Genomic DNA, 24,291 nt, shown 5'->3' with positions numbered 1-24,291 from the left:
GCTTGCCTCCTTCCTGCGCCCTCTTCCTCCAGGTTGGCAAGTTGCCAGGTGCTGGAGCCCTGTGGCCGGCAAGTGGTGTGGTGCAGGCCACTTCCTGGTTCACAGTGGCAGAGCGTTCCCTCGGGAGTACTGGCCCGCAGCCCCCAGAGTGTGGTGGTTGGCACGAGACTAACAGGACACCGCCTCGGGGCCCAGCCCCCGTGTCTGTCTGGCTTTCTGTCCACCGCTGGTGGGCCTTGTTCTCGGGAGACCAGCATTCCTCTGTGGGTCCATGGGGGATCTGGGGTCAGGTGAGGACTGGGGCCCCCAGACTCAAAGCCCACTCCCCTTAAGCGCCACTACAGCTGGGAACTTGCCTAAGGCCACTGGCTCAGGTGCCTTGGTTTTTGGGGGGCAGTTCAAGCTGTCAGCTGAGTACTATGGGTTGGTGAGTGGCCTGGTCCTCTTGTCTCCCCCACTGATCGTCAAGCTGAAACTGACAGGACTGTACCCTCCACTTGGCGGTATAGCTTGTGTCAGGAGGGAGGTGTGGAGCTGATGCGTTCTTGCTTTGAAAGGAAACGTTGGTGAGGAGGCAGAAAGCAGTGCCCTGCTTGCTGTATACTTGCCTTCTGGGAACTTGGGGTGGGGGTGGGGCGACTCCTGTGACTCAGGTCTGTTAGAGAGCCCTCCGTCCCCCCACCCGAGGCTCTGCCCCCTTATTTCAACAAGAGGTCAACAGGTGTTTGGGTCAGTGTATGGTCACGGCCCAAGGTGCCCAGGTGGGGACTGGCGCCTCGAACCTTCTCAGCGCCCCCGTGGTCACACAGCCCTTGGGCGCCTGCTCCCCTGCTCCAGGTGCCTGTCTGTACTCCTGCCATCAGAGAAGCTTGAGGCTCTGAACGGCAGAGTCAGGTTTCCGGATCATTCACAAGTGGCTGGTTTGCATTTGAAGCCTGGCTCCTCTCCACGCGTGTTTAGAGTGGAGATAACCGGGGCCTGTGCAGCCAGAGGCTGTTGGCTCTGCTGTTGCCCTGCCGTGGGCTGTTTCTTTCTTTTGCCAGCTTTTAACTGTTCTGTCAGAGAATCAGCTCTCCACCTCCCTCTCAGTGCCTTCATAACCGAGTTAGCACTAGCCGAGATGCGTTTTGGAGGAAGCCTCTTTTCCTCCTTGCTGCAGGTCCCGGAAGTATTGGGAGACTCAAGTATTGGGAGCGTCGTCAGGAGTCAGCGCGGTGTTTGGGAAAGTACTTCCTCCAGCTCCTGGGGAAGTGTCACTTGGGTGCAGATTTTTTGTATGTGATGGGAAGCTGGGCTTGGTAACTGGTGTGGCAGCATTTCCAGAAGTATGGTCAGGAGGATGCTGGCAGGGCAGCAGTGGGGGCCCTTGTGTCACAGGTACTAAACTGTCATGAGGAGCCAGGGCTCGGGAATGCCTGTCCTGAGAGCGTTGACCGGCACTCATGGTGCCAGCCCAGTGCCAGGAGCCAGGTGTCAAGAGCTGGGGCTGTGCTGGCTGTGGACTCAAGATAAGGCATACACCCCTCTGGGCTGGCGTGGCCAGGCCCGGGGTGGGTCTGGGGTGGGGAGACACAGATGACTGTGTGACTGTCATCTGGGCTGACGGAAGCCCCCACGCAGGCTGGCCGAGGGGCGGGAAGGGTGACGGAGTGCAGCCTGCAGGAATCGCTTGGTAAACACACCAGCACTGTGGGCTGTAGGAACATCCCAGCACTGGTGGGTAGGCAGGCGCGTGCCAGCCTCCAGGAGCCTGTGTGTGGGCCTCGTCGGGGGTGGGCAGCAGGGTGGGGCTGCCTGATGCTTCTTCCTGTGCTGGGGCTTGTGCCCTTCCCTCTCCAGGCTCCTGGCAGCCTTCTCTATGGGCAGAAGAGAATGCACCTGTTCTGGAAAGGTGTGGACACCTGGGAGTGTGTGTGGGGAGGGGCAGGGGGCATGTGAGCTAGCAAAGGCCGTGATTTACCCAGGTTGGACCGTCCTAGGTCCTGTCCTGGGGGCTGCCCATCGTGCTGTTGATCCCAAGAGGCCCCTGGATGAGGCAGTGGCCCTGGGCTCCAGGCCCTCGTACCCGCTGCCCTGCGTCTCGGCTCAGAGGCCTCCCAGCCCCAGGCAGAACCAGCTCTCTAGGCCTCATGTCCCATCTGTTAAGTGGGCTGATAGGGTAAGAAGCTTCCTTCTGAGGGCGGCTGCCAGAGGTCCGAGGATGATGCCTGGCGGGAGGCCAGAGGCCTGGGGCCAGCCGTTGCCTCGGGCAGGTGTGGAGCACGTGGTTTTGTCCCGCTCGGGGTTGCTCACACACACCTGCATCAGGCTGAGTGGGAAAGTGTTCTGGTCGGATGGGCGGTTACAGGGGTGAGGGCTGGGCCTGGGTGCAAGCCTGCACCCACCCCTGAGCACGGGGAGGGTGGGCAGATGCCTCGGGTCTGTACGATGAGGGGTGGCCAGACACCCAGGAGGTCCCCAGCCCTGCCCTCCTGGGGGGGTGGGTTTAGAGCGGAAAGGCAGGCTGTGCTGGGGGACAGCTAGGCGTGGCATGCGGCAGTGGCCTCTTTGGGCTCCCATTTGTGACCCCTGACAGCCCAGGGTGCTGGTGTTTTATAAAGTACACATTGAAGACGTGGGTTTGCATCTTGTTAGGCCGAGCAGGAGGAGAGGGGCTGTGGTGCCCGTCGCGTCCACCTCCCTGCCTGCGATTGCACAGGTCAGTGCCTGTGGCAGCACCCAGCGCTAGGCAGCCCGCCGCAGCTTTGTCCTGCAAAGTGCCAGAGAGGGTCGCTGGAGCCTCAGGCGTGCCGGGGCCCCCGTTAGCAGGACCACCTGACCCAGAGGGAACAGTCCTCTTCCCTTTCCAGGACCAAGGCTGGGTGCTGGTCAGCCCATCCTCCTCGCTCCCCTGCGACATTCCCCTGTCAGCTGTGGGTCTCTTGCCCCTTCCCAGCCCCATGGAGGGGGTCATTCAATGCCCTGGGCTCAGGGAGGGGCCCTGCGGGGGTGCGTGTGGGGCTGCTGGGACTCCCCAGAGGAATAACACCAGGTTCTGGCCTGTCAGGTGTCAGGGCCAGAGCTCAGTTTTCCCAAGAAATGGGGCTGTTGGAGGCGCTTCCCGAAGCTCCTTCGGGGCTTTATACCCCACGACAGGCGTGGCCAGGATAGTGTTTCTGTGTGTTTCGCTTTTCCTGGGGGGAGGGGTGTAAAGCAGGTGGGGGGCAGATCCTTGCAGAGGTGAGGGGTACAGCTGGCCTGGTCCTCATGGGTGAGCAGTGAGCCCTGCTCAGCAGGGCTGGAGGCACCCCTGTAGCTGGTACCTTGGGTCCTTGTGAGGCTGACATTCTGGCAGGACCGGAAGCATTCTGAGGCGGGAGTGCTAGGTGCCCACGTCCTGTGGGTACAGAGCCAAGGGGACTTGGGGTGTCAGGAAGGGCGCCATGGCTGCAGGTCACCCATGGGCCTGGCCTGCTGCCTTAGGCCAGTGCTGCAGACCTGTGGGCACCCGCACATTTCATTGGACTGAGCTTGCTGGGGTCACTTCCTTGGTTTTGGAGAGCAGGTGCCAACTAGACCCCAGGCGAGCTCAGGGGCCCTGGTTGGGGCTGCCGTGCTGTGGGCAGAGGCCCCTTGGATGGCAGCCGTGGTGGCACTGCTTCCTGCCCTGGGGGTGTGCTCCATGGGCAGGAGGTGTGCCTGTCTGCCCTCCCCTGGGGCCTCTTGCAGGGCCATCCTGGGGCCCCCTCTCCTGGCCCCACAGAACGAAGCAGTTGGCTCCGTCTGTCACCGAAGCCACTGGCCCTTACGGATCCTATTTCCCAAGGCCCCGGGGCGGCTGCTGGTCAGCAGGCCTGTGGAGGCTGGCCTGGCTGCCTGGAGGCTAGGAGCTGGGCAGCCACCTCAGACTTCCTGCTGCCCTCAGCCCCGTCTGCAGGATCGTCAGGGGGTTCAGAGAGGCGGTGGTGGGAGTGTGGTGTGGGGTAGGTGGCCTCGTTCAGGGCCTGGCTCTGCCTCTTCACCTCCATCTGGAAAATGGAGCTCACGTGACCCCCACCATACCATGCCGGGTGGGGCTGCCGGGAAGCAGTGGGCAGCCCCCAGGGGCTTGGAGCCCCCTCCATTTTTGAAGGGTACTCTTGCTGGCAGGCATGATGCATCTTAGCAGGGCAAGAGGGGAGGCCAAGGCAAATGCAGGCCCAGCCTCTTGCCCCTTCCCCCAGACTCTCCACTGAGATGGGGACCCCATTCCCTGGCTTTCTTCCTACCTGTGCCCAGCCCCCCTCACGGGCACTGCCCGCAGGTACCTCCTTTCCGCCCTGGACATGCCACAGGATTCCCTCCCCTCAGAGGGAGGTCCCCAACTAGGAGCCTACTGAGGACCCCCACCCTTGGATCTGCATGCCCCTCCCACCCCTCCCCTTCAGTGGGCCAGGCCCCTGCAGAGTGTGACAGCCTTGTCCCTGCCCACTCTGGGCTGGGCCAGCCTGGAAATGCCCCCTTCGTGCACCCCCTGCCCACCTTCCCGGCTTCATTGCCGCCCCGTGTATGGGGCGCTGGTGACCGAGCGTCTGTCTGTCCCTGCAGCTAACGCCTGAAGGCCAGCGTCCGATCCTGCTCCCCTCCGGTCCGCTGTCCGGGAAACACCCAGCTTTTCTTGCAGTCGTGCCTGACGCTTGACGTTACGGCAGGAGGGCTGGTGTGGCTGCTGCCAACTTTTGTGTGTGTTTTTATACTGGTGACTGGGCAGAGGTCCTGCCCTCTCCCCCCAACTCGTCCAGGACCCTGATGCGTCCCTCTGGGCTCAGTGAGCCTACAGGGGACAGGATTTCTGTGTTGTCATCAGGATTCCAGTTCCCCTGGAGTAGGAGGCGTGGCGGGGGAGGGCAGAGGGTCTCTGGGCCAGCCCCACCTGCCGCTTCACCTGTCCATTTGCCTGTGGGGGACGTGCCAGCTGTTCTGGGGCGCCTCCCCGTGGGCTGGCTGCTCCCGCCCTTCACGTAGTGCAGTGTGTGTGATCTGGAGCGTGGGGTGGCCGGTCCGTGCACCCTGCCCTCCTCCTCGGCTGCCCACTTGGGGAGCATCGGTCTGATGCGCTGGTCCATCAGGATCTCACCAGAACCCCAGATCTGGGGTTTTGCTTGATGTTCGAGGGCTTTGTGGTTTGTCTGAGTTTCCGCCCTGGATGGTTTCAGATCCTCTTGTGTCAAAGGCAGATTGTCTTTGACTTTCACCCAGATTTGCATGTGCTGCCTCCCCATCCTTGGCGGGGGCCCTGGGAAGCAGGGGAGGTTCTCTGGCCTCAGTTTACTCCTCTGAGACCCCGGCCGCCATCCCTGCCCTGCTGTGTCCAGCGCTGAGTGGGCACTTGGCTGTCCCCCAGGGAGGGCCACTTCCCCCCCAGGCGGCAGGGCTACACCACGGCGGCGGGAGTCTGACAACCGTGACCGTGACCGTGACCAGGAGGGTTGGCCGCACAACGGTGTGTTGTCTGTGCAGTAAATAGCTTTCTGGAGTGAAGTGGCTGCTGGTGGGTGTGTGGTGAGCGCCCGACGCGGCAGCGGGGTGCAGGTTCTGAAGCTGCTGTGCCACAGGGCGGCTCAAGCCCTGACGTGAATTGTGACTTGTTCCTGAGATTCGTGTACTTAAAACCTCCAGGCCCACGTCCTAGAAGAAGGGCTTTCAGCCTGCCCGGCGGTAGGTGGCGGGGGGCTCTGATGCCAGGGCGTCCAAGCTGCACGTTTTGCTCCTACATGTTTCCCCCCCAGAGGACACCCCCTGCCGTTCCCCTGGGGCCAGGTGTGGGTGAAGGGCTGCTTTGCAGCATCCAGACTTTCTTCTGTATCGTCTGAAGGCGCTGGGGTCTCTGGACCCACACTTCCCCACCAGACCTGTGTTATTCCACTTGAGCCCTCCGCACACACTGGGGTCCTCTTCCCTGCTAAGTGAGGGGGGCGCAGGCAACAAGGTCGTGGGGGTAGGGATGCAGGGTCCTGAGCACCTGAGGAAAATGGGTTCACCCTGTTTCTTTTGGTGGGGTAGGAGCTTTCAAATGTAAACGTAGATGGAGATAGAGGGGTGGTAAGGAGCCCCCAGGGGCCAGCAGCACGTGCAGTTTCCTCCAGACCCCCCCCCCCCCGCTCATTTTCAGCCCTCACCCCCATTACTGAGAAGCAAACTCCAGATACGTCTCATTCATGACTTTCAGTGTCTATAACAGGCAAGGGGTTTTCAAAACCAGAACGAGCACCACCGTCAGCCCCAGAGCATCCACACTCAGTTCAGAGGTTGTCAGTCGGTGCTGAAGGACGTGCCCCTTGATTCACGTTAAGCAGGCTGCAGCCCCGGGCACAGGCGCTGCCACTGGGGTCAGGCCCCGAACCTGTGGGTGGGAAGCCACAGCACCGTGTCTTTGTGTCCCCAGGGCGTGTGGGAGCCCCTGATGGGTGACGGCTGAGCTGGGCGCTCTCAACTTGACAGCTGAGACCTGGGCTCAAGGCCATCAGCAGTGAGGGGCCAGGTCTAAGCCCCTGCGAGGCAGCCCCGAGGGGCGCTCCTTGCTGTCCTGTGTGGCCCTCTAGCCGGGGGTTATACTCGGACCTGGGGCTCTGGGAGGGGCGCTGCCTGGTATCCTGGCCTGTGGCAGCATGTGGGCCATCTTGTTCTGTAGCTGCCTGTGTGCTCTTTGCCCTGTGTCGCCTGTAGTGCTAGGCGCCAGGTTGGGGACGCCCAGGGTCCTGGTGCCTGCATCCCCATGTGAGGAGACCCAGAAAGTCCCTCCAGAACGGAGGAGCCTCAGCTCTGCCGTCTGTGCAGTGGGCACGGTCACTGAGCTCATGGGACCACGTGGGCGGCACCTTCAGCAGAGGTGAAGTGCTCGTGGCTGGCCACTCACGTGTTCCTTGGTGTTTTTTCCACTGTCTGCTCCTGCCTGGCCTCACCCAGGAGGGCAGCCACTGAGGTCTGGTGGGAGGGCAAGAGTGTCACACTGGGCAAGGCATGCAGGTGGGGCCTGGCCGGTGGTGTCACACCTGTCCCCGGCCACGTCACAGAGAGAAGCTGCCCCTGAGAAGGCTAGGGTGCGGGAGGGCACTCGGGCCATGTGGGAGCCAGTGGGGGGGGATTCCATGGTGGTCTTACCTTCGTGGTGTTTGAAACCTCCACGTCCCTTTGCACGGTGGCCATTACTGGTTTTCAGTTCAGGGCTGAACCCCATAGGAGGATCAGCTAGTGGCCTAAGTTTTAGTTTCCTTCTGGAAGCAGCACTTGCTTCCTGGTCTCAGAATGTGGCCGTGACCCCCGCCCAGATTAGGGGACAGGACAGCTGCTCTGGTTGTTGCCAGCCTGACCACAGGGGCCTGGGCAGTGCACCTTTGCTTTCCATCACTCGTCTGTGTGCTTTGCCCTGACAAGTGACTCTGATAGGATTTCTCAGGCAGTCTGGCTGGTGCTGGATCCCAAGGGCTGGCAGCTCTGCTGAGGCCCAGCCCAGACTTGGGGGCGTTGTGGCCCAGAGAGTCCTCCCTTAGAGAACACGCTGGGCTGCTGGGCCTGTCCCCAGACCTTGGAGGAGACACATAAGCTCCAAGACACTTAACTGTTGACCGAATGCAGCCATGGGAGCCCCTGACTGTGCCCGACTGTGGTTGGTTGGTTGGTTGGTTGGTTGGTGTTTGAGCGTTTTTTCAAAATAGAAATTCCTTTACACTTTTTTCTTTTTACGAAAGTAACATGTTCTAAAAGAAAAAAAAAATGTACCCATTCAGAAATGAAGCAGAAAGAGAGATGGCAGCCCCTTGGGGACTGGTGTGCACTGAGGCCAGGACTCCGGTGTGGGGTCTGCAGGCCCGTCTGTCCCTGCCTCCCCGGGGACTTGCTGTTGGCGTGTGGCTCCCCTTGTCCTGTCCGCGTCTGCGACATTGCTGTCTGGTCTGGAGAAGAAGCGTCTGGAGGAAGGCAGGGCCCGGCTGTCATCGAGGGTCTGCTGCTTACTGGACTTGCACCCGCCTTCGCTTTGGGGGGAGACACCTGGAGGTGACTGGCCGTCGGGGCTGGGCCCCCGCGTGTACGCTGCAGCAGGGAGCGATGGGATCTCTTCGCTCTGTCCGCTACCCTGGAGGGTGCAATTTTTTGGCCAGGCAGCCCTCTCTGTCCCCTCCCTGAGGCGGTTTACTGGGGACATTTCCCACGGGGGTGTCCTGCCCACTGACCCCTTGCTTATCTCCTCAGCCAGCATGGCCATTCCAGGGAGGTAGGTCCTGGTACTCGGGATGGACGGGCTGGCTCTGGCTGCTCTTCCTCCCCATCCAGCTAGTGCTGGGCTGGTGCTGGGGACAAAAGAGAAGCCGGGAGGGAAGGATGAGAGGCCGAGAGCAGCCCTGCCTGCTTCTACTGTGGCGGAGGGCAATGTCCCCGCCTGATGGGGGACCCGCGTTTGCAGGGATCTGAGTGTATGGGTTGCCCCCGCCCGTTTCAGGAGAGTTGCCATGGTCATGTGCAGTCCCCATGGGTGGTGCGGTACGGGGCACTTTTTGCACACATCCCCCATAAGCCTCAGACCCTGTTGGGGTCGCTGGTGTTTCCACCCCTGGAAGTAGAGCTGGAGGCAGGTTTCAACTCTGGCCACGGTGGAAGGACTCCCTGTGGCCTGTAGTGACCGCTGCATTCAGTGAGCATACGCGGGGGCCACGCACATTGCTGAGTTCTGAGTGTCTGTGGGCCCCTGGCAGTGCCAGGCCGGTTCCTGGGCTGGTGTGTGGCCAAACCCAGGGGGCCCAGCGGTCAGCTTGGTGCAGGCTCGTGGCTCCTGCTGGGCCTGGGGGCGCCTGGGCACTTACCCCACAGTGGGACACTCTGTGTTTGTGGCTGGAGTGGCTTCACTGCTCAGTGCAGGTGTGAAGCGGTGGTTGGAAGAGGGAGGGAGGCCGAGGCCTCCGCCAAGCTTGTCGCTGCAGTGAGCTGTGCCTGTCAGACCTCGTGCCTGCAGGAGCCTTGGGCCCTCTTGTGGGCCTCATGTCCCCTGGGTCAGCCCCTGGCTCCCTGGATCACCCAGCAGCAGCCCACCTGACACCTGGGGGCTGACAGTGCCCTGGGAGGTGGCAGGAGCACAGCACATCCTTCTGCTGGTGCCCCAGGGCCCCTGGCGTGGGGAGCGGCCACCGCCGTCAGAGCAGGGCTGCGTGGTGCTCAGTGCTTGTTCAGCACCCGCCCGAACGCTCCCCCATGGGGACACGGGGGACGGATCCTGCGGCTGACCAGGGGCAGAGCTGGGACGGGGACGGGAGGCTGGCCCCAGCATCTGCTCTGTAGCCCTGAGTTACCTGGGGTCCCGGGGAAGTGTTCCAGGAGATTCCAGAGGCCCTGGAGGCGTTGGAGTAGAAACGCCTGGTGGAGACGAAGGTGCGATGAGCCTGTTCCTCCGGTGAGGGAGGCCGTGGGCCAGTACGGCTGCAGCAGCCAGGACAGGGAGACAGCTCACCGGTCTATTGGGCCCTGCAGGCCAGAGTGGGGTCCGTGCTTTTATGCTGAAAGATGGAGCTCTGGAGGGTCTTGAGTGGGTGAGTGACGCGCTTCGACCTGCGTTGGTTTGAACAGGACCACGCTGCTGTGGAGGGAGGGCGGACCCCCAGAAGGTTTCACGGAGCTTCAGCAAGAGGTGGTGGTGCTCGGGCTGGAAGCCGTCAGCCTCTGGCCGAGTTTGGATTTGCTGACCTGCTGGGCTGGGGTGGGGTTGGCTGGGGCTGTGAGGCGTTGAGGATGGTTTGTGCCGGGCTCCGTGGCTTTTGTCTGGTGGTGAAGACGCAGCCTCTCCTCCATTACACTAGCTGACCTGACCGTCCCCGCACCGAGCCACCGGCCTGGGGCCATGCCATGGTGCTGACAGGGCACTGCACCAGGTTGGCAAGATTGAGGAGCGTGAGAGGCACCAGCTCACCCCAGGAGAGGAGTTGGGCTCCCCAGATGATAGGCGGGGTGCCCAGTAGATGCTCCAGGATGTTCCTCCCCCAGCAAGCAGGCAGTAGGGCAGCTTTGCTTGGCGGGTGAGATGGGCCTGGAGGCTTTTTTCTCAGGCCTTACACTCTGGGTTGCAGGGCGGAGAGCTTAGGGTGCTAGTCAAAGCCCTGCTCATAGTGCGTGCCAGTGACCACGGCATAGACGTGTCACCGTGGCAGGTTGCAGGCCACCATTAGGATGCAACCCAGCTCGGGAAAGTCGCCAGGTTTTACTGTGGGCGCACTGCTCTGCCTCCGAAGGCCGTCGGGCCCCTCACGCAGTGGGTGCTGCCACCAGCCCCGTCTGAATATTGTGACAAGTACAAACAAAAAGCTAAAGCATCACAGGGGCACAGATGCCGCTGGAGTTCAGGCTCCGTGAGCAGCCACTAGTCTGTCTGTGTCCTTCAGGTGAAAGTGGGGCGCCCGGCTTGCTCCTAAGATGTTGGGGTGGCCTGTGCGTTTTTTCATGGTACAGTGTCCCTCAGAGAGCATTCCTGAGAGCCCAGGAGCTGGCGGAGACCGAGGTGAGGTCTGCAGCAGCCCCCCACCCATTTACCAAGTGTGCAGGGTCAGGTCCGCCCTGTCCCACCCTCCTGATTGGCCGAGGAGCGGCCGTGTCACAGCCTGGCCGCCATCACAAACCCAGAGCGTGTTCTCGTGGCTACGGTGGAACCTCGCTTGCTCGCTCGCTCTCTGGGCCAGCGGCCTCGCTCCTGAGGGGCTCTGCTCCGTGTGCCTCCTGTGGTTCCGCGAATGTTCTGCCTGCCTGGCTGGGCCCTGTGGGGTTGATGTTGTAGCTCTTAACATATGACTTGATTCTCTAAGAAGTTGCCACGGCCGAGAACAGTGTGGATTTAGCCCCAGCAGGCCGGCAGTGGTCAGGCAGTGAGCCGAGGCGGGTTCCTTGTGTTTCCTCACCTGCCCAGGTGGCACGTGCTCATGTGATCTCCCGTCACCCGTGTCTCTTTGTCCCCCAGCTTGAGAGCAGAGGTTAGAAGGGGTTCTGCAGCAGGTGAGGAGGGACTTGAGCAAGGCGAGTGGCTTTGCTGTGACAACACAGGTGTGCGGGGCAGCCTGCTCAGGCTGGGCACGGTCTCAGACCCGGGTGACCGGCCTTTCTCTGCTGTCCCTCCTTCCCTGTAGGTGCTGCCTGGTCGGACCTGGAAATGGGATGTCGCGCCTCCGCGGGGAGCACAGAGGAAGCGAGGGCCTCCCCGAGCCGCTGCTGTGACGGCCAGTGAGCGAGCCGCCGGAGGATGTCCACCACGACGACAGTCGCCCCCGCGGGGATCCCCGTGGCCCCGGGCCCTGTGAACCCGCCCCCGCCGGAGGTCTCGAACCCCTCCAAGCCCGGCCGCAAGACCAACCAGCTGCAGTACATGCAGAATGTGGTGGTGAAGACGCTCTGGAAACACCAGTTCGCCTGGCCCTTCTATCAGCCCGTGGACGCCATCAAGCTGAACCTGCCCGTGAGTCCCCGTCCCCCCACCCGCTGTTGCTCAGACTCGTGGAAGGGCTGCCCCCGGGGCTTTGGCAGAGCTGCTGCCTCAGAGGTGGCTGGTGCGGGCAGGCCTGGCACAGCCCGGGACTCTGGCAGGCGGTCGGGAGGACAGCCCAGGGCCCACAGTGACCAGGGAGCACGAGGGGCTGCTTAGGGGTGTTGGGAATGGAGCGCGACTGTCTCTAGGTGCCTGGGGTGGGGAGAAGCCGGGCCTCACGATGGAGGAAGAGGGGGACTGGGCTGGTGTGATGGCGCCCAGGAGCAAAGGCTGACGCGTGTCTGCATCCTGTCCCCTGCAACCCTCCACTCGAGGTCAGATGCTCAGAGTGGGTCGAGGCCCCACCGGCTCTCAGTGCTGACCTGCCATCGATGGCTTTCTTCTTTGGACTCAGAGAACCCCGAGTGTAGCCAGGGGACGCCCTGGGCTGGCACTTGGTAGCCTGGGCTCAGGGCCCAGCTCAGCCTTGATCACCTGCGGGGCCCTGAGCGCGGTTTGGAGTCCGGGAGGGAGCTGTGCCCCACCCATCTCCCGAGTGGAGACCAGCCCCGGTGCCACAGCTCTGTGTGTCTGTAAGAACCTCTCCTAGACGCAGAGTCCTTGCCCCGCGAGAGGTTTGGAGGGGCTCGGAGCTGGCCAAGTGCTTGCCCCAGACCCCGCGCCCACCTGCCCTCAGGTGACTGGAAACTGCTGTGCACCCAGCTCAGCTGACAAGGCCACTCACTCCCTGTGCAGGCGCTACACTTGGGAATTACTTACAAAATAATTTCGTTGACTTGTCAATAATGCCTGTGAAAATCTCTTTTCTAGGATTATCATAAAATTATAAAAAACCCAATGGACATGGGGACGATTAAGAAGAGACTAGAAAATAATTATTATTGGAGTGCAAGTGAATGTATGCAGGACTTCAACACCATGTTTACAAATTGTTATATTTATAACAAGGTAAGAGGACGCGTGTGGCGTGGGCCCTAAATGCCCCTGTGAGCTGCCCAGTGGCCCAGGGGAGAACCCGGGGTGACATGGTGCCCTGGGGTTGGCCGGGGCAGCAGCTCTCGCGTGGACTCAGCGTGTCGTGCTGTCACGCGTGTGCCTCTCTGGCCCTGATCCCACGTGCAGTCTCCGTGCACTGGCCGTTTTAGGGCCATCGGCTCTAAGAGCTGGGAGGTGACACATACCAAACGCTTTACAACGTCCGTACCCTTGGACCTAGAAGTTCTCCCTCTAGAAATACTGAAGGGGTCAGTGCAGGCGCAGGTATGTGGGAAATTACGGCCCCCGCAGCATGACTGTCGGAGATGGGCCGAGCGCACTGTGGCCTCCACACCCAGCGTCCCCAGTGATGCAGAACACTTCACGGCCGGGGGACATGTCTGCGGGAGAGGAGCAGATTAGGGGAGGCCCCTGCCGTCCCCGCTGTGGGGTTCTAATGCTGACGTGAAGGTGACCAGAGTGTGGGGTTGAAGGCTCTTGCTCTCCACGTGACAGTGGGTAAAGGGTGGTTTTTAGTCTTTGATTTTTTTATTTTTTCCAAGAGTTTCTGTGTTCAAATGTATTCCTTTTGCCTCCCTCCTGCCCCATTAAATCTCTTAACAAATTTTTAAATAGTTGTTTTCTTGAGCTATGACCAGTGATGTCTTTTGCCAGCACACGGCTCCTTCCCCAGCACGTAACCTCGGCTCTCCCCGTGTCTTCAGCCCACAGATGACATAGTGCTTATGGCCCAAGCCTTAGAGAAAATTTTTCTGCAGAAAGTGGCCCAGATGCCCCAGGAGGAAGTTGAATTATTACCCCCTGCTCCAAAGGGCAAAGGCCGGAAACCGGCTGCGGGAACCCAGAGTGCAGGTAAAGGGGTGGACGGGTGGATGGGCGTGGTCACTCTGTCCTGAGGCCCCGGGCAGAGGTCTCTTCTGTGGGTCCCGCGACCCCTCTGAGCTCAGTCCCTGTCTGAAGTCGGGGCAGTGATGAGATGCACGCCAGGGGCCACATGCCCTCTGAGACATGGCGGCCCTCGGTGGGGACGTTACAGTCTGCCTTCCCGCTGCTCCGGGAAGGGACTGGTATTGCAATGTCCTGGCCCTGGCTCTGCGGCCACCTCTTCTGGAAGCCGGGGCAGAAGTCACAGCTCTCCCTGTGTTGCCTCCTAGGACTTTGCTTCTTTAGCATGTGTTGTCCTCTGTGACAGGAGAGGAGCTGTGTCACTTGTCGGGGAGTGTGGTGGGGCTTAGGTACTGGGACCCCTGCGGCCTTACCTGGTCTGGGAACCTGGAAGAGACGTGCATCCTGATGGAGAGGCTGACTGGGTGGCCTAGGCCTTGAGAGGGTCGCCAGTGCCGCTGGCCTTCCCGCTTTGCAGCTGGGGACGGGGGTGGTTAAGTAGGGTCACTCAGGTGGTTACTGATGGAGTCTGAGTTAACCCCCGGTTTCTTGGGCGCAGGCCTGCCTCTTACCTACCGGGCTGTGTGGCTTGTCCTGGCTCCCTCCCTCCTTCAGACTTGGGTCCTGGCCAGAGGGGAGAGGCTGTTCGTCTGTTCGGTGAGCGCCCTTGGAGGCAGGCTCTGTGGAGGCAGCCAAGATGCAGGGCCAGGGGTCTCAGGAGGAAGGGCTCCGCTGGCACCTGGCGTGCGCTGGCTAGAGGGGATGGTCCAGGAAGCTTCCGGAAGCACTGCCTTGATCCTGCTTGGCTGATAGAGCCCGGTTTGCTCAGCCTCCTCTCCTTGTTTTCAAGGTACGCAGCAAGTGGCGGCCGTGTCCTCTGTCTCCCCGGCGACCCCCTTTCACAACGTCCCCCCCACTGTCTCCCAGACACCCGTCATTGCTGCCACCCCTGTGCCAACTATCACTGCAAACGTCACATCAGTCCCTGTGCCCCCGGCTGCTGCCCCACCTCCTCCTGCGACACCCATCATCCCGGTGGTCCCTCCCACGCCGCCCGTCGTCAAGGTGAGCGTCCCTGGGGCTCTCTGTCGGCCTGAGGTCTGAGCCCCAGTCAGGGTTCCCAGATTCAGGCAGCTGTGGGGCGGGGCCAGAGGGAGCGCTGCTGCCGTTCCCTGGGCACGGCCGGTGGGCGTTTGGTGCATGTGACGTTGGAGTGGTTCCCGCTGTGGCGTGAGGTCTGGCCACGTTCCTGATTGATGCAGACGAGAGCCCAAGGCTTGGGGAGCTGCAGGTCACACAGCTGGTGAGGGCAGGCTGCACTGGAACCCCAGCTTGCCTCTGGCCCTGAAGGCCTGGCCTGTGCAGGGCATGGGCCCAGGTGGGGAAGGTGTGCGAGAGGAAGGGGGGGGGGTCCCGGCCCTCCCTGCCCACATCCGGAAATCCGGAGGTTAGCGTGGGGAAAGTGGTGACCTGGCTGCGTCCTGAGGACCTGGCCCCTCGGTCACCTCCACCTGCACCTCGCATCCCTGCTAGCGTGAGAGCAGCACGTCCGTCTCCCTGCCTGCCTGGGAGCTTTCCGTGGCAGGGACCGTCCTGGCCGGTCTGGGCTCGGAGTGGGTGCTCCCTGCCCGGCCCGGGGCTGGCGCGGACCGCCAAGTCTCCTGCTCTGCTCTGAGCGGGCCCCCCGCGGGCACTGATGTGTACCATCTTCTCCGCTTTGACCCTCACAGCAGCCCCTGGGGCAGGCAGTATTCCCCCATCTTACAGATGAGGAAGCAGGCGCTCAGAGGGGTTAAATGGCTCCCCGAAGGTAACATGCCGCCTCTGTTGCTTTCCCCTCCCCCGTGGCCTTCACTGCCTGCACTTCTGGGCGGCGCCCGGCCAGGCTGCCCCACAGGGCACCCGGCTGTTTTGGAGCATGTCCTGTTTACTATGGCCAGATGAGCCCCCTGCCGCCGGGCCTCTGTGGCACGCGCTTGGCATCTCATTGGTGCCCATTAAGTGTTTGTGGATAGCCGGCTCATGCCCCTGCCAGCCTGGGGGTGGCGGCTTGGCTGGGGCAGCGACCGTGGTGGCGCTTTAGATGGCAGGACCCTGTGAGGCCATCGACCCAGGTGCTTGTGGCTCCGAGGGGCTTCTGTGCCTGCCTGAGCTGAGATGCGGGGAGCCGGCTGAGCTTGTCTCGGGGACACACTGAGCCCTGGCTGCGGACGTGGCCCACATGCCGTGGGCCCTCGGGCCAGTCTTTGTGCCTGGAGGGACCCTCAGGCCCAGGATGCCCAGGCATTAAATGTGCTCTCGCTGGACACATCCTACGTGAGTGTCTGCCCTGGACACACCCACTAATCAACATTTCCTCCCGTTAAGAAGAGCTTAGCTGGCTCCCACCGCCTTCTGGGTGAAGTCCAGAGCCGCCCACTCACTCAGCCCCCGGAGCCCGTGGTCCCCACCCTGCTGCTGTTGCCTGCATCCCCACCCGCATGCTCTTCCTGCCTCTCCCCTCATCCTCCACTATGATTGTCCTCGGAGCGCAAGCTTTGAGGTCCCCGCTGGCCTTTAGAGCAGGGGATTCTTGTCTGCTGTCCCTGAGCCCGAGTTCCGCTTGATGACGATCGGGTCATGGTGCCATCGGTCGTGCTTTGTCTCTGGAGCCCTGGCGCGCCCAGCCTGGGGTGCTGGTTAGGTGCAGGTGAATTGCATGCTGCACCTCACACTGCTCAGGGGTGTCACGAGCCAGCCCACCGGGCCCACGGAGCTGCGGGGGCAAAGGGAGAGAGCCCCCAGAGGGTGGCTCGCGGTAGGTTCCAAGTCCAGCCTCACCATTACCAGCTGTGTGACCTTGGGCCGGCGACGTGGCCCCTCTGAGCCTCGGTGCCCTCTGTACCGCGGGGGCAGCTGGGGGCTGACGCGCCCATGCATGGCATCGCTTCGCTCGGTGCCCGGCGGGTAGTCAGCGCTCCCGAAGCACAGTGGTGCCCATTCACTTGCTCGCGGCCGGGCTTTGTTCCTGGTGCTCACCGGTGGTTTCGCTGTCACAGAAAAAGGGCGTGAAGCGGAAAGCAGACACGACCACACCCACGACGTCCGCCATCACCGCGAGCCGCAGCGAGTCGCCCCCGCCCCTCTCGGACCCCAAGCAGGCCAAGGTGGTGGCCCGGCGGGAGAGCGGCGGCCGCCCCATCAAGCCGCCCAGGAAGGACCTGGAGGATGGCGAGGTGCCCCAGCATGCGGGCAAGAAGGGCAAGCTGTCGGAGCACCTGCGGCACTGCGAGAGCATCCTGAAGGAAATGCTCTCCAAGAAGCACGCGGCCTACGCCTGGCCCTTCTACAAGCCCGTGGACGCCGAGGCCCTGGAGCTGCACGACTACCACGACATCATCAAGCACCCCATGGACCTCAGCACCGTCAAGGTACCCGGCTAGGCTGCTGGCGCTGCCGACGTCCTGAGTGTCAGGCGTCCCCGGGGCTGGGGCAGCGCCCGGCTTCCTTGGCCCCCGCCACGCCCGAGCAGGGAGGAGGGTGTGTTCTTGCTCATTGGTGGCTGAAGCTGCAGCTTCGCTGTCACCTCGTCCGTGGAACGCAGTTTCATTTCTTTCCTTATGTCTCCCACTCGGGAGCATTTGCAGGTTTCTGTAACATTAGGCAAGGAGGCCCTTTCAGGTGACCCGTCCCCTCACCAGACAGACAGGGTCCGGCCTCCCACTGCCCATGCAGGGGTCTTCCTATGCCAAGGGGCTCTGTCCCGGGCTTGTCCGTAGGTTTTGCTCCAGGTCAGAGCAAGGCTTGTGTCAGGCTGGGTGCGGTGGCACCCTGAGGGCAGCAGACTGGGCTGGGGTAACCTCGCAAGGGGTCTTCGCTGAGTGGGCACAGGAACGGTCCTGAGCCCCTGTCCAGCCTGGGCCCCTGGCCTCCCTCAGGGAGAGAGCTCCGAGCCAGTCGGGTTTTGGTGTGTGACGTCCTGAGGACTGCCCCTGGCAGGTGGCCATATGTCGCCCAGCTCCTCTGTGAGCCGCCCCTGTGGCCTTGGAAAGCCCCTCCCCAAGGAGAGGTAGTTGTTTCTTTCTCTCAGTGGGGCCTAGGCCTTGAACAGCTGGTCTCAGTCATTTTGCCTCGTTCCCCAGTGACACCGGCCTGGGGCCAACTCCGCATTGCAGCCTTCCCAGGGCCGTGGTGCTGGGTGTGGGGGCTTCATGTGCCGGCTCCAGTCGGCAGGCCCGGCTGCGTGACCGAGCAGCTTCCTCACCCTCTCTGAGCCTTTTCCTGACCTGCGAGGGCAGGGCGCCTGCTTCCTTGGGCATAGCCACCGTCAGTGCTGCCGCAGCCCTGCCCCTCCTGGGAGCCCAGTGATGTCGGCTACCTTTGTGCAGGCCTTTTGTACCCATGAGAGTAAAGCATGCCTAGAAAATTCAGACACAGCAGAGGCAGGTGGAGAGTGGACCCAGCCCTCTGCATTGTGTCTTTCCAGTGACACTTCCTGGGAACAGTCTGGTTCCATCCTCCTGGGCTAGCCCCCGGCTCTGGCTGGCTGCTCTTTCTCGGCAGGTTTTGACTGTGGGGGCAGCAAACGCTCCCAGGTTCACCATCTCTGAGGCTCCTTCTCCCTGGTGGGGTGTGTGGGGTCCTGGCTCTGGGCGACGGCCCTCAGCCCCCAGCCGGGCTGTGCAGCCATCTCATTGTCCCCACACAAGGCCCATGTCCCCCTCTGAGAGCAGGCTTGGCCTGGACCTCGGGAGAGTGGGACATGCAGGGACTCAGTCTTTCAGAAAGGGGAGCGTTGTCACAGCCTTGCTGTTTACAGGGGACCCGGAGGCTGGAGCGGTGGTGGCCCTGCCCAGAGCCAGTGCTGGAGTCCCGGCCTTCGGCTCTTTGAATCTTGAGCTGAGCTGTCAGAGCTGATGTCCCCAGGAAAGGGTCACTGTTCACAGCAGTGACGTGCCCCATGCTCTGCTTAACCCCCAGGTCATTCTTAGGTGCCACCTTGCAGTGTCCCTCACTGCTCATGCTTCTGGCCTCCGTGTGCCTCCGTGTGCCGTGTACCTGTTGTCTTGCCTCCCCCCACTTCCACGCTGGGGTTGCCGGGCAGTCTGGTGCTTCTGTGAGGGGCGGGCGGGCTGACAGCACTTGGGTTGTCGTAGAAAGTTAAACGGCTCATTCCTTGAGCCAAGTAGACCCCGGAGTTGGTGGAGCCCCTTCCCTGGAAGCTCTTCGTCCCCCTGGAGCTCCTGCTCCAGGAACTTTGGAGTGTCAGAAATCCCCATGTGTACGGCTGGAAGCCTTGGGAAAGGAAGGCGTTAGGTGGTGGCTGCAGGAGCCACCACTTTCCTTCCCCCTAGGGCGTCTCAGGCCCTCCCCTCCCAGCCCTCGAGCCCCCCTTCCTACCTCTCTCTCTGGCCTCCCGCGTACGAAGTTTTGGGGTGGGGGACTGGTGGTGGACGTGCGGAGGGTCCCACGTCCATGTGAGTGGGTCTGGCTGAGCCTGGGACTCTGGGTGGTGCCCCTCACGTCCTGTGACTTGTGTGTTACAGAAGAAGATGGACAGCCGCGAGTACCCAGATGCACAGGGCTTTGCCGCTGACATCCGGTTAATGTTTTCCAACTGTTACAAGTACAACCCGCCGGACCACGAGGTGGTGGCCATGGCCAGGAAGCTGCAGGTAACCCGAGGCGCTGTTGGGGCAGGGGGTGGCGGGGGGGCAGAGCAGCAGCTCAGGGCCAGCTCCTAGGAAAGATACCGGGAGCCCACGGGGAGCCTCGTCCACAACCTGGTTCTTCTGATGGTGGCCCAGTGCTTCCTGGGACTTGGTGGCGAACAGGCCTCTGTTGTCCAGGAGCTGCAGTGTCAGGTGGGGGTGGGCAGCGAGCAGGCTGGGGTACAGGGAACACGACCCCCGGGCCGCTGCACATTCTAGCCGACAGAGGAAGGAAGAGGGCCGGTGTCGTCTCCTGCAGCCTTACTGACTGAAGGGCCCGGGGAGTCCCTGCCGAGTGTGGGGCTGGGGGACTGTGTCCTGAGCCCATCAGGGAGGCCGGTGGACTTGTATCAGATGACAGTGGCCTGTGTAGGCTGTGTACTCCCCCCGACAGTGGGAGCAGACGGCTGGCATGTAGGAGGAAACGGGAAGCTCCGTCTGGCTGTCCGTGCAGGACTTGGCGCTCGCGCACGCCAGCCTCACACATGGACGAGTGTGCGGTGTGCATGACTTCCCGCCAGCCTAGCTGCTGCCCCCGGGTTTCTGTGCAGGTTACTACACAGGGTCTATTCCCATTTCTCTTCACAATTGGATCCTGCTGTTTTTGTAGGTAATAGCACTGATATTTTAAATATTGTATAATCAGAAGACCTTCTTTTTGAAGGAAAGAATAAAAATTGTGGCTATCTCTCCTCTTCTAGTAGTTCTTTTTACAAGACCCAGAATGTTTGTTCTGTAAGACATTTCTCGTCCCTTGCTCAGAACCCTTTTGAAAACCCTGTGAAGGGACTCCTGGTGTCACTCAGCCACCCGGCTCCAGACGAGGGACAAGCCTGTTTCAGGCTGCTGGGTCCTGCCGTTTCTTCCTTCCTCCCACCTGTGGGCTCTGTCCTCGCCTTTCCCGGCTGGTGCTGCCTGCCTGCCCCTCTGTGTACTGGCTCCCATGGGGGACATGGCAGAGGGGTTCTGGACGTCCCAGCATGCCCAGAGGAAGCCGCCAGGACCCACGGTTTTATACCGAGACCATGCCGCTGTGTCTTGAAGTCAAAAGGCTTTGCGGAACCCCACACTGTCATTGCTCAGTTACGTGGCGCGGGCAGCCCCCCGAGTGTGAGCAGAGCCAAGGCCAGCGGCTCTGGTTTGGTTCCTCCCAAACCTGGACGGCTTCAGAGACTGAGAATCTTAACCGCCATGACTGCTTAGCAATCACACAGTTCATGTGTCAGCTGAGCCTTGGGGTCAGAACCCAACATGGAAGCAGCTGCTGTAAACGCCCCTCGAGGCCGTTTGCCGAGCACCGGCCAGATCATGGCTCTGTGTGTCTGTGCCTCTGAGGACACCTTCACCGAGAGGAGAGTATGGGGGCCAGAACCCAGAGTGGGCTCGTTAGTGGAGTCGTAGCTCCTAGTGTAAACCGGGGTGCATTCAGCATATGGACTTGGCAAAGCGAAGTCGCCCCACATGGCCGCTCATCCTGTCTGACACAAACCTGGGCTGCCAGGGAGAGGGAACTGTCGCTGACGGAGCTCCCGAGGGCCCAAGTCATCCTGTATAGCAGTTGCAAAGGGCTTTCCAAGGCCCGTTTTAATAGGACCAGACTCTTGTCCCTTTTGAGCCAACTTTTAGACTCAAATTGGAGTGAGACGTGATGCTACGGTACTGTCATGGTAAAGAAATGGGGAAATGCAAACTGTCTCCCAGATCCCATGGCTGGGGGACCCTAGAAAGGGTCAGAACTCAAAGGAAGGCACTGCAGCTGTTTGGTAGCAGGTGGCAGCCTTGCAGGACCTGGCACCAGCAGGCGGAAAGGATACACAATTCTGCACAAGGCTTGCGTGGTTATGAGGGGAGCTTTGGGCCACTTCCCAGAGGGCTACCTCTGTGGCTACTGTCCCCACGTCCCCTGCCCCTGGGCCTGCACTCGGTACCTGGGGAGGAAGGGGGAGCAGGCTGGCCCCAGTGTCCCTGCAGGGCCTGACCTCACGCGGCCGCAGGTCTAGCTCCACGGGCATCTCAGGGACACTGGGGGCCACTCCGGGGGGCTGGCCTGGTGGCGTCCAGGACCTCAGGCGGCCCCTGCTCTCCCACAGGACGTGTTTGAGATGCGGTTTGCCAAGATGCCGGACGAGCCTGCCGAGGCGCCCGCACTGCCCGCGCCTGCGGCCCCGGTGGTGAGCAAGGGCGCGGAGAGCAGCCGCAGCAGCCAGGAGAGTTCCTCGGAGTCGGGCAGCTCAGACTCGGAGGAGGAGCGGGCCACCCGGCTGGCGGAGCTGCAGGAGCAGGTGAGCCTTGCCCGGGGCCCGGCCCCTTGCACACAGGCTCGCCGGGCGGGGGCCCAGGCAGCTGTCGGCTCCGAGGGCCCCGGGGCCACGCCACGTTCCCGGAGCCCCACTGCGCCCTGGGTGCCTCCGCTGCCCCAGAAAGGTCTGGGAGGGAGGCAGAGTCAGAAGCCACGTGCTGTGGTCCCCGCCGCCTGTTGTAGGCTCCCGCGGGAACGAGGCGGTCTAGCCCTGGCCTGTGACCGACCCCCAACCCCTGCTACGCTCTCCTCATTTGTAAAGTGGGACTGATCTTTCCTCTTGGAGTTGTTTTGACAGCATTGAGGAAAATGTACACGTTTTCCCGAGTGTCTGACAGCCAGCAGGTGCTTCCTTTCTGGGGCCTCTGGCAGGAGAAGGGGGAGCAGAAATGGCCTTGTGGGGGCGGGGGGGGGCACTTGACTTTGACCTGATCTTCATTAAAGATGACCCTGCGGGAAGACGGCCCTGAAGTGCCACTGTGGCCAGGGTCCCTCCCACGCCACGCGTTGTGGCCCAACACGTGTAGGGTGGTGCTCGTCTCAGCCCCTCCAGCTGTGAGAGGCTGGAGACATGTTTTCCTCACCTGCTCGGTGCAGGTCATGGCAGCCCCTGGTGCCCCGGGGGTGGGGTGGGGGGGCTGCTGTAACCAGAAGTATGTGGACCACTTAGCACGCTGCCAGGCACCTGTCAGCACTGGGTAGATGGTAGCTGCTGCCACTGGGTCATTTTAATCCCGTGGACCTGCCGCGTCGTGTCCAAACGGCTGTTTGAATGTCTCCTTTGTGCAGACGTTTAAGCCTCTCTCTGGAGAGTCTTCCTCACCTGGAAGTAAAAACTAATAAGCAAAACGTGAGCTACCACCTGTCAAGTCCGTACTGTGCCAGCCGCCCGGGCTAAGCATCTCACCAGGCTGCCCGTGTTGTCCTCCGAGCACCTGGGAGCCTTCTCTGCGATTTACCTGAGCTGCCCGAGGCCCAGCCGGCCCGGCGCAGGCCGGGGGTAGTGTAGGCAGAGTGCGGCTCCTGCGCCTGCTGGCTCCCCAGGGCGGGCTTTGGCCAGGCGCCCCCGCCTCACCGCCCTGCGCAGTTGAGGCAGCTGCAAGGGCACTCCAGCCCCCCCACCTCGCCCGTGGGCCCCGTGGCCCAGCCCTGGGGGGCCCTGCTCAGCCGCCTGCTCTCTTCCAGCTGAAGGCCGTGCATGAGCAGCTGGCCGCCCTGTCTCAGGCCCCAGTGAACAAGCCAAAGAGGAAGAAGGAGAAGAAGGAGAAGGAGAAGAAGAAGAAGGACAGGGACAGGGAGCGGCACAAGGCCAAGGCCGAGGAGGACAAGAGGGCCAAGCCCGCCCCGCCCGCCAAGCCGGCCCCGCAGAAGAAGGCCCCCACCAAGAAGGCCAGCAGCACCACCGTGGCCGGCAGGTGGGCCCCGTGCCACGGGCGCCCCTCGTGGCGGGAGGGGTGAGGCTGTGGGGTTGGGGTTCCTTTCCCATTCGCCTTGTGGGGAGACCAGGGAGAAGACGGGCTCTTGAGGGCGCCGCTCAGCTGTCCCCGGGGCTGGGCTCCATCGAGGCTTGGGAATAGTCACGCTGCCTGGCGGGGACCTCAGCCTCTGGAGGCTTTGGGGACGTTTTCCTGATCGGGGCCCAAGAGTTTACTTTGGGGACATTGGGTTTGGTGACCTGGGCTCTTGGTATTCACTCCCGGCTCGCCTGGTAGGCACAGGTTTGCCATGCACACATTCAGCTCCATGGTCCATCCACCATGGCCAGGCTGCCCTGGGAAATGCCTGCCACAGACAAGCAGGGACGACAGTGGGAGGCGAGGTTGGTGGGCAGGGTGCTCGGGGCCAGGGAGCCTCTCCCACAGGCAGAGGGTAGAGGGAAGGCTTCCCGGAGCAGGGGTGGTAGCTGCACAGGAGTAGCTCGGCAGCAGAAGGTGGGCACCGGGTTATTAGGACAAGTTAGACAATCAGGACAAGTTGGCACCACTGAGGAACAGAAGCCAGGTTGATAGAAGGTGGGTTGAGGCAGCTGAGGTTGGCTGGCTTTGTGGGGGTGTTTGCATTTATTCTCTGAGCAAATGAAAGGGAGTCATGAAACGATTCAAAGGGGTCAGGTTCCAGCCCCTTAGTGGGAGCAAGGATGGAGAGAGGCTGTCCTTTTGGAGGTTACTATGGTTCCATAGGCCAGCAAGGTTGGTGTGGCCGTGGAGGGGCAGCCGGATGCTGTGAGATCTGTTTGGGAGGCAGAAGGGACAGGCCTTGGTGCCTGGAAGTGGGAGGAGAGGGACGTGCGGAACCAAGGGCTGGGGCTTTGGCGGCTGGGTGGGCAGTGGTGCCCTGAAGTAGGGCGGTAGGAAAGGGGTTTTCTCCTCCCTCCGGCTCTTCCTTTTGGGGGGGGGGGCGGGCAGAGTCAGGTTTTCTTGTACTGTCTCTGTCTGCTTCCGGTATCGTTATAAGGCTGGACTCAAAAAATGAATTGGGAAGTGTTCCTCCTGTTCCATTTTCTGGGTAGATTTGTACAATTGGTATTAATTCTTAAATGTTTGGTAGACTTCACCACTGAAACGATCTGGGCCTAGAGTTTTCATTGTTGGAAGATTTTTAACCGTTGTTAATGCATTGTTGGAAGAATGCATTCAATTCTTTTAGTAGCTATAGGACTAGGCAGGTTATCAGTTTCTTCTTGAGTGAAGTTTGGGGGTTTGTGCCTCTCAAGACGTTGCTCCTCAATTGTGGAACTGACAGGCAGAGTGTGTGTTTGCAGTGTTCCCTTATTCTCTTAACGTTTGTAGGGCCTGTAGTGATGTGTCCTTTATTTCATTCCTAATACTAGTGTCTTTTTCTTGGTGAATCTGGAGAGAGATTGATCCGTTTTATTGGTCATTCCAAAAACCAGCATTTGATTTCATTGGTTTTCCTCTGTTTTCAGTTTTTTTTCCTTTTTGATCTTA

At 61.5% G+C, this 24,291-nt stretch overlaps 1 protein-coding gene across 1 annotated transcript in view; it reads left to right on the top strand.

The window, feature by feature from the left end:
• Positions 1-24,291, top strand: part of BRD3 (bromodomain containing 3) — a 31,262-nt gene that overhangs the window by 2,128 nt on the left and 4,843 nt on the right. Inside the window, exons 2-9 of the mRNA XM_074331325.1 lie at positions 11,118-11,443; positions 12,284-12,421; positions 13,174-13,321; positions 14,205-14,419; positions 16,393-16,764; positions 18,880-19,008; positions 21,135-21,326; positions 22,529-22,758. Of these exons, the coding sequence (XP_074187426.1) occupies positions 11,231-11,443; positions 12,284-12,421; positions 13,174-13,321; positions 14,205-14,419; positions 16,393-16,764; positions 18,880-19,008; positions 21,135-21,326; positions 22,529-22,758 (1,637 nt within the window). The 5' untranslated portion in view covers positions 11,118-11,230. The remainder of the gene's footprint in view (positions 1-11,117; positions 11,444-12,283; positions 12,422-13,173; positions 13,322-14,204; positions 14,420-16,392; positions 16,765-18,879; positions 19,009-21,134; positions 21,327-22,528; positions 22,759-24,291) is intronic.

Source organism: Rhinolophus sinicus, linkage group LG04, assembly GCF_036562045.2.
Source record: "Rhinolophus sinicus isolate RSC01 linkage group LG04, ASM3656204v1, whole genome shotgun sequence".
Taxonomy (NCBI): domain Eukaryota; kingdom Metazoa; phylum Chordata; class Mammalia; order Chiroptera; family Rhinolophidae; genus Rhinolophus; species Rhinolophus sinicus.
Note: the sequence above shows the minus strand (reverse complement) of the source record. Positions and strands in the feature narration are given on the sequence as shown.